At 40.7% G+C, this 9,939-nt stretch overlaps 1 protein-coding gene across 1 annotated transcript in view; it reads left to right on the top strand.

Moving 5' to 3' along the window:
- Positions 1-1,420: 1,420 nt before the first annotated feature.
- Positions 1,421-9,939, top strand: part of coro2aa (coronin 2Aa) — a 39,241-nt gene continuing 30,722 nt past the window's right edge. Inside the window, exon 1 of the mRNA XM_080029754.1 lies at positions 1,421-1,580. Within this exon, the coding sequence (XP_079885880.1) occupies positions 1,566-1,580 (15 nt within the window). The 5' untranslated portion in view covers positions 1,421-1,565. The remainder of the gene's footprint in view (positions 1,581-9,939) is intronic.

Below are 9,939 nucleotides of genomic sequence, written 5' to 3'. Positions count from 1 at the left end.
GGTGTAGGAGATACCATGAACATCCATGAACATCTTTATTCAAACCAGGGTATATAACCGGCTTATGGGACTTGCCCTATAAGGTCATACAAGGGGCACTTGAGTGGCTCGTCATGTGAACCTCTGCTCTTGTGAGACCTACAATAAATTCAACTTTTTCTTCTAGGCTACATCAGAGGGGAATTTGAGCATGTGTAACCTAATTCAGCAAACACTAGTACTCACCATAAAAATACATGTGTGGGTGTGGCAGAAACCTACACAGGCTTATGTAGAAACCACACCCAAATACATTTACATATTAATGTTGTTGCTCATATGCTTACACACTGGCATAAGAGCAAACATGGGCCTCCCGACCCCCATTGGACCCCAAGTTTGTTCACATGCGAAACAACCTGTTCCCTTCCAGAAATACTGGTTACACAGCAGGACCAACTCTTTGCTGGTCTGAAACTGGGACTTGCTTACGTCAGGGGCCGGGCGGACAATACATCTTTACTTTCACCATTACAGGGAAACTATGTGCTTTTGGTTAAAGGGCAAACATGAGATAGTATTATATAACAAATCAAATACGAAGGACAAACACTGAAGAGCTCACTCCAAAAGACATAGGCATAGCAGGCATACCACACTGACACATTTGACCTCTGAAAGCAAACGAGACTCAACATACAACATTGAAGGACACTTTCAGAGATAGGCCTACACATTTTTTGATTGGTTCTTCTATTATGATACATTAAAAAAGCATTAGACCTATATGCCTATACATTAGGCTATATACAGCTTGTTTGGAGGCTCTCTATCTTTCCCACAACTCCCTTCTGCACAGATGATGAAGATAAATGTACTTAATTCATTAGTAAAACTGATTAATAAAACATTATTCTCCCACTTGGAGCTGAAACCAAGGGGTTGATCAAACAGTTTTAAGGAGCCAAAATCAGAATTATTATTTTTTTATTGCAGGATCCTACACCTGCATACAGTTCACACATGCATGGGTTTAACAACCAGATTATGTGAAATGCATAGGCCTACAGGAAATATATAACATAGACCTAATAATAGGCTACAATTAGGCTATGGCCTCATTTGGGAAAATCAAATCTGAATCGGTTCAAGCTATTTTTGGAAATCGGTATTTAAAGACTATAATTAAACCTCATGGTATTTGATTTAGGCTTTGATCTCAACCATAGACTGTACAGAGATCTCATATGAATGACACAGTATGTTTGTAATGGACCTGCCTCGCCCCTCCCTCGCGCTCTCTCCCGTCGCATCCTCTCTCTCATCCTCCGCCCTCCTCCTCATGTTTTCTCCCGCTGTGTGCACGAGAGGGGCACGCTCTGTCTCTGAGCTTTTACTTATTTATTTAGTTACAATTTTTAGCCACTCTCACAAGGTCGAGCCGGACGTCATGACTTTTAATTGACCACCATGCCACAACAACCAGCGGTGTTTTAACAGCAAATCGTCCCCACAACCAGCAGCTCCTCTTCAGGGTAAAAACTACCAGCACCTGCCGCCGCCGCCGCCGCCGCATCCAGCACCATATGACCGTCTCAAAGGTGAGTTCACTTCAGGCTAAAACTCCCTGCAGCACGTTCAGCGCTGCGGGCTCATGTGTGTAGGCGCTGTCCGGTATTAACGGGAGGGTGTGAGCCGGTGACAGGGCTTTTATTTATAAAGCGTTTTACACTTGCAGCGTGTTGCCGATCTGCAGCTCTGCCATGCGGCTCCACACAGCCTCTCAGACCAGCCAGACCAACCCAACCACACTCGAGGTTTCGTGTGTGTGTGTGTGAGAGAGAGTGAGTGAGTGTGTTTTTGTCCGTGCGCGTGCCACCCTACCCTTTTTTAGTGAGAACCTATTTGAGTTTCAGACCTTTAAAAGTGAAGACATTTTTGGAAAGTGAGGGTCCTCACTTCGGGACAGGGCTGTTTGAGGGGTAACACTGTAGGTTTTAAGATCAGGAATGAATAAGGTTTAGGGTTAGGGTTCATGTAAGCAGGCCTGCCCACACAAATGGCTGGGCCCCTGAAAACCTCCAGTCAATGGGCCCTCCTTACCCATTACTCCTATCAATGTGTGTGAGTGCGCTCATCCCTCAATAAACACATACATCTTTTGTAGAGAGACTAACTATCTTATCAACCAGGGACTTGCAGGGACAGTTGGGGGAGCAAAGGCTCATTATTATTTTTAAATAGTAGCACATTTCTGACTTAACCCAGCATACCAATTTATTTTGATTCCCTGACACTCACACAATTGTTTAACAGATCAACAGATCTCTACAAAATAATCAGTTCACACAGAGACATTGTTCTTCTTTAGTATTCACTAAAGCAAACAGTTTTTTCACAATGTGCACGTTTTCTATGCTACTAGTTTCTGGTATAAGATACATTTACATTAATTGACTGCACCAAATATTGCACTTTTTTGTATTTCTGCACGTGACATTAAATCATTTGAAATCTTTTGGGGGTATTGTTGAAATAAATAACACTTAAAAAACAACATCAACAACAAATTATTCACACACAAATGAAAAAAGGCGGTTCTCTACATGAATAACCAAACCAACCTACCCTCAAAACTATAAAGTTGGCCTATGTTTGGTTGCAACATTTAGGCTTAGTTCATTCTGCTCTCATCACTGCAAAAGCACTGAAATCATTACAAAAAAGTCTGTTCCTTCAATTATTTCCAACTTCTTTGTGCCTTGTGTCTTTCTTTGCACTAAGAACTTTTTTAGGTCTATTTTAATTTTTAATTTTTAGAAACAATACAGAAAGCAGGATCTTGGTGGTTACGGCAATAATTAAAACAGGATGATGCTGCTCGTCAGCTTCATTGTGGTAGACCCGGCTGGTTGGTCAATTGGCCAGGTTTCTGAAAAACTGGTCAGACCTGGCTGGTCGTGTCAACCTGAATACTTATGTCAAAGCCTTTAGAAGTTACAGTCCCCAAAGGGAAATTGTTTTTCACAAAAATTTACGTTATGGGGAGAGAGAATTTAAACCTGTTTGTAGACTCAGGAAAATTACAGAGTAACTAAATGTAGAAGAACTACAAAAGGTACCCAAGCTGTTTTTTCATGGGGTCCAAATACTTTTCACAACGACACCCAGACACAAGTAGCAGGTAGGCCTACATGTGTTTTCCGTGAGCAGGAACGACTCAGGAAATATAATCCAGCCAAAACTGTTTAATATCAATACCCAATCTTGTCACCATTTGGCACACAAAGGGTTTATAGGATGGATTATGTTTGAAACAGTTACACTCCGCTGTGCTCAATCTGATTTTTTTTAAACATTTCTGCTTTTCTACTGCTTTTTAAATGGCCGTAAGCGGAGCCGCGGCTCTGTGTAAACACCCAACTTTGAATAGATATTGACATAAATATCTAAAAATCTAAAAATAAAGTTTAGCTTAGTTAGGTTCTTGGCTTCCAAAGACCATGGGCCCCCCAAGTGGCTGGGCCCTAGAAAGCCTTCCCACTTTCTACCCCTTATGGGCGGCCCTGCATGTAAGGGTTGGGGTTAGGCAATTATTATGAGGATAAGGTTAGGGAATCATGTCAACTCAATGAATGTCCTCACAAGTATAGCCATACAAACGTGTGTGGGATTTATAAGCTTTATATTGTTGCTTAAGTTAAAAAAAATGAATGCATGTCACACAAACCAGAGATCCCCTTTTTAATGGTGTTTAAACCCCCTGACTAAGTAGATACAGTGTGTTGTGTGATGCTCTGAAGTGCACAGCTGTTCGTACGCATACACAACTAATCTAAATCATATTTCTAAAATGATCTTTTCCCTGTGATATGACTTCAAATAAAAATGAAATTAATGAAAATTAAAGACTCCAAAAATGTATTGTCATATCATATGTACAGTAAAACAGGCAGTTGCATTGTACAATTCAATTCTCACTTTGTTCATTCTTCAACACATTTTGAAAACTTAAACTGACATATAAGATATCACACAATATAGTAGCCTACAATATATCCAATGACATGTATTGAAAATAAACCATGTGCAATTTTCCAATAGGCTATCATGTGCAACTACAATTTCCAGTGCTGAATGGAATAGTGCATGATGTAGGCCTACATGGCTGTAGAAAATTAGATAAATAGCAGATTATGAGTATCTATACATTTAAATATGAATGAGAATAGACAATGCAACAGTATACTTATTAATATAACATTGTGAATAAGAATGGATGAATAGTGCAAGTATGAATTCAAACAATTGTAAACAATGCAATGACTGCTTGTTTTGGCAAATTTGGGGTTTTAATAATTATTGGTAGGACCAAAACAAGCAATATGAAGATGCCACATTGGCTTCTCTGAACCTATGGTACTTTTTGTTTGTTTTGGAGCTTAAAAATTAACAACTAATTGCTATTCACACACATCATCAACAGTATCTTCATTTCAAATAGGCTACTGTATATCCACAACAACCTGTATTATACAGTCAGTTAATGTCATCTCCACGCCTCAGTAGTTACAAGTGAAATTTATTGTTTTCATCCCCGCGCGTGGCTGCATTCAGTGCACCAGATGGTATGGATGGATCTATTGTTTTCACTCACTTTTGTCTGGACGGACGTAAACAAACTTAAGACAAAAGAAAAATCAGTTTGAGAGCTCCGTGTGTAATGACCCAAACGTAATGCTCGCCACATGTTTGACAGTGAGAGAAATGTAGGACTTGGTGCCAGTGTGGCATTAACATGGGCCTGGCCACTCATTCAATATTACTGATTACAGACTCTTTGCTTATTTTCCATATCATGGTATTTTTTTGATACCGGAAAAAATTCTTTTTATAAATACATGATAATTAATTTTTGCCATAGGCCTATTCCCCAACTGCATATGTCATATCTATCTGGCTTTAATTATTTGTTCCCTCTGCTGTCGATTATAGAACAAACTGGAGTAGTTGCAAATGGTTTTTAACAAAGTATGAAAGTGTAATTTTTTTTGTTTTTATGTTAATTTATGTCTATTTATTTTATGGGACTTTTTCCTACCACTGTATGCGTCCATATTGCCCAATGGGTACAATAATATTTTTAAATCAAATGTCATATCTAACTTTTTATTTACTTATTCTTAAATGCCACTAAATGATACAATCTATTTAAAAAAAAGTTATCAATTTGTCGCTAATCTGAATTACCTTTAGCATGTCACTCACAAACTTGCATGGTGTGAAAGTCAATAATGAATTAGTTGTGCTTTCACCAGATCTAAGTCGGGCTGTCATGTCATACATACCTCATAGCAAACTCCTGCCAAGATGAGCATTAGACTAATGACTCTGCAATATGTCTTTGCCTGAGTGAACAAAAACAGTCAATTTACTTATCCACATCAAAATTGAACCTCACCCCTTCTAGCTGCACTGTATAACACATCTTCACGCCCTCTAGACAATTATTTTAATGAGGAGTTTGTGGTATTTAAAGACACTGTGTGGCCTACTCTCTTCTGTTTATTTCTACTCCTCTGTCTCCACTCAAATCTGTTAGGCCCTTTAAAGTTGTGCCATAAAATTCTTTTTTTCCCCCTTCTCTTATCTCTGGAAATGTATCGCACAAACTGTCAAGAAATACCTGAGAAATGACCTTTGTTCCCCTGTAAGTGGCTCCTGTATGCACATAAGAAGCTCAATTCTTCAGAATTTCAGTAGCGCATAGACTGTATTGTTATTTTTTCAATGGAGAAACAACTGATAGGCTTATATGTTATTTTTTCTGTCAACCAAGTCAAAACATGAAGTCGTACCTGCTTGTTGTTACAGGTATCAAAGTCCCACCTGATGTAATAACAGCTGTGGACTGAAGGTGTGTGTTTGAGCAAATGTGCCCTTAATCCTGAGGAGTCTTCATTAAACCTTAGGCAATTCATCTCCCTGTCATGCTGCTAACTGTATATGTAACTTAGTAACCGGTGTCCTAGACAAACATTGTGCCTTTATTACCTCATTGATAAGTACTCTCAATATTTCACTCTGTTCTGCGACTGTAGTGTTTTTAATCTTGTGGAAACCTGGGCGGGACATGGTGCATTAAAGTTGACACAAATAGCAACAGAAACATATTGCTTATTGTTGCTTAAAGGTGTAGTGTGTAATAAACTTGTAGTTTGGTGTCATCTAGTGGTGAGATTCTAGATTGCAACTCTCCCTGTCTGTCCCTCGTGTTTCAGAAGTACAGAAGCTACGGTGGGGTTAGCAAGGGAGCTTTGCAATCTAGAATATCGCCGCTAGATGCCGCTAAATACACCAATATTACGCACACTCCTTTTTTAAGAAGCTGGATCCAGTAAATAATTGACATTTTAGCTCTACTAACAGAATGACTTAAAGACCTACTTCAACGTAGGGAATATGAAGGTGTATTGAACTCTGAGATCCTATGCAGTATAAATGTGCAAAACATTTTGAAATCGGTCCATCCTAGCCTGAGAGAAGGCAGAAAGAGTGTTTTATGGTCTCACTGTCTAACCCTACATTTTACTAGTGTGACATCACACTAGTAAAAATGTAGGGTTAGGGTTAAAAGGACAGCTGGGCCAAGGGAAGACTGAGAAAAGACTGAGGGGAAGAAAAACCTAATTCATTATATTATAATAGCGATGTTATAATGATAGAACGCCGGTTCCGGTTGGTTGAAGTATTCCTTTAATGCCAGCACCACCAATCCGGAATGAAAAAGTTCCACAACTATGGGACTTTCTGCCATGATATTTTGTACAGACATGAATGGTTCAAAGAGACAGAAGCCTAATGAATTTGATGATCCCTGATATTTTTTAAGCTAGCGCCATCATCAAGTCAAAATTTTTAGTTTCAGTACTTTGGGTTACGACCAAACACCTGCAGAGCCATTCCCAGCTCTGGTGTGTCTAATAAGGCATGACTTTTGACACTTTCAGTTAATAGTTTAGTCTATAAAAGGTCAAAAAGCTGTGAAAATGCACCATCAAAACTTTAAAGGGCCCGACATGCCATCTGCAAACGGCCTGTTTGGTTAAACTAATTCACAGATGATAAACTTACAACAATATAAAACAGAGAAAAGCAATATACTTTTAGATTGGAACAGCTGGAACCTAAATAATGTGTGTACTTGTTTGCCCTAGCATCAACTAAAAGTGTGTGTGTGTGTGTGTGTGTGTGTGTGTGTGTGTGTGTGTGTGTGTGTGTGTGTGTGTGTGTGTGTGTGTGTGTGTGTGTGTGTGTGTGTGTGTGTGTGTGTGTGTGTGTGTGTGTGTGTGTGTGTGTGTGTGTGTGTGTGTGTGTGTGTGTGTGTGTGTGTGTGTGTGTGTGTGTGTGTGTGTGTGTGTGTGTGTGTGTGTGTGTGTGTGTGTGTGTGTGCGTGCGCGCGTGTCTGTGTGTGCGTGTGCGCGCGTGTCATGTTTTCCTCTTGGCCCTTACACTAGTGTATATCTCTGTTTTTGTAACAACTTGCTAACAGCCCAAAGGTGAATGAGGTCATCCTATAGTTGCTTCACTATCAGAGTCAAACACACACTGTGCCCTCAGCTGGTGTTGATGCCTCATACATGACTATAACCTCCAGGACAATGGCCGCCATCGCCATGGCTCCACTCCCACTGTGTCTCACTCACCACTAAACCCAATGACTACCTGCAGAGAAGGTGACCTCACACTGTTTGTGCTCTGGTTCTTTTAAGCCCTTTAACTATCAAGGGACCAGCTGATACTTACTGGGTTGCTGATTTATTCTGGGTTATTTCAGGGTTCTTAAACTAAGTGTGATCTAGGAGCTTGTTGAATTGAATATGTAATGTTGTAAATAAAAACAAATAATCAAATGTTCAAATCTGAAAAGTCCAAGACACATTTGAAGTTAAGTTGATCAATCGTTTTATCAAATCGATTGTTTTTAGCTCTGTTTTGATTTTCTTTGCTTGATCGCTTACCGACTTTTGCAGCGGGAAACAATTCTAATCTGTAGGTTATTCATTTTGTGCAGGTGTGATTGACACTTCAACACAACAGAATTGGTTCCTCAACACTCAAGTGAGCAGGTTTGAAAATGACAGTGATGGATTTATGTGCTTTTTGCATTCAAGGCAAAACGGCAACCAAAGTGGTTTTAAACAGTAACATTTCAGCACACACACACACACACACACACACACACACACACACACACACACACACACACATAGGCTTTAGGAACCAATCTGCCAGTGGATGTTTGAGGATGATTACTGTACTTGTCGTGACAATGGTTTGGAAATCCTAAAATGCTCTTATGTAAGCTGAAGGGTGTGCACGTGACCGCAGAAGCTCTCACTGTTATACTGTCATACGCAGGCCGTCCTAAAGACCACCAGCCCCCCCCCCCCCCCCCCCCCCCCCCTGGACAATGTGGCTCCTGCTGTTTCTTGACACTGCAGGGCCGGGCCATTTACACAGGACATCATAAGGACTTTTTAAACAAAGGTTGGAACAAGAACTGTTTGTATTTCCAGTCCTGCATGAGGCTGCTGGCACATCACTGTCACTCAGAGCGCGGTGGCGGGTTGTCTGCTGTGTGTTTGTGACATGACAGCTGTCCGACCGTTTGAGGATTATCGGCTGCCGCTAGTCCCACGTGAGGTAAACAAGGGATTACTGAGAGAGGGGGAGAGAGAGAGAGAGAGAAAGAAAGAAAGAAAGAGGAGAGAGATGGAGAGAGAGGGAAGGAAGGAGAGAGAGAAAGAGGGAGAGAGAGAGAGATGGGGAGAGAGGGAGTGAGAGAGAGAGAGGAGGGGGAGAGAGAGAGAGGAAGAGAGAGAGAGAGAGGGAGGGAGAAACAGACAGAGAGAGAGAGAGAGAGAGTGTGTTTGTGGATTTGTGCAGTGGCAAGCCCTTGGTGCTCTTTTCCAACATCAAGGCCACAGGAAAGAGAAAACCAAACTGTCTAAAATCTGACTGCTGGATAAAGCTATTTATATAACTATAGTCATCGTCCTGCAGACCCAGTTTCTGCCTCTCTTGCAGTAACTCTACATCTGATGTACCTGGCCATTTAAAAAAAAATAATCAGCAGATATTTATTTTTGAGATGCATGTGACATCAATTTAATGTTAATACATGAGACGGCAGCCAAAATGTTATCCAATCAGGGAGAGAAAATGCTTGTTTCCATCTACGTGATGTATAGTATGTCGATTGGATAGTTGGCGATGCTAAATTTTCCAGCTCAAATTTTTCAGCATTTCCAAACAGTTTTTTTTAAATGCCCAAATTTAAAAAATGCGCCCTAATGGAAAACACATTGCATGTAGCACACAAGAGTTTATCATGTCAGAGATCAGAGCTTTTATTTGATCAATGTTTAAAGCAGTTAGATGATGCAGTTATTAGGTAGCGCTGTGTCAGTGTGTGAGCCTGTGTTGTCTGGAGTGAGAGGGTCTTAATAGTGAAACAGATGGGTCAGCAGACTCTGATTCATTATTAATGAAGCGAAATAGACGGCCCCTAGTGTTTGTGTGTGTGTGTGTGTGTGTGTGTGTGTGTGTGTGTGTGTGTGTGTGTGTGTGTGTGTGTGTGTGTGTGTGTGTGTGTGTGTGTGTGTGTGTGTGTGTGTGTGTGTGTGTGTGTGTGTGTGTGTGTGTGTGTGTGTGTGTGTGTGTGTGTGTGTGTGTGTGTGTGTGTGTGTGTGTGTGTGTGTGTGTGTGTGTGTGTGTGTGTGTGTGTGTGTGTGTGTGTGTGTGTGTGTGTGTGTGTGTGTTTGCGCCTGTGTGCATGTGCCATATTGATTCCCGAGTTCTAAAGTAGCCCTAATGGTTGTACCTCATGAAAAATGCTGTCGGAGCGAATGTATGTTTGCTCTCTGACAAGGCAAATGGCGACTGTGTACATTTGTT

This window comes from Ammodytes marinus (genome assembly GCF_949987685.1).
Source record: "Ammodytes marinus genome assembly, chromosome: 6".
Classification (NCBI taxonomy): domain Eukaryota; kingdom Metazoa; phylum Chordata; class Actinopteri; order Uranoscopiformes; family Ammodytidae; genus Ammodytes; species Ammodytes marinus.
The sequence above is the reverse complement of the archived record's forward strand: the minus strand, read 5'-3'. Positions and strand labels throughout refer to the sequence as shown.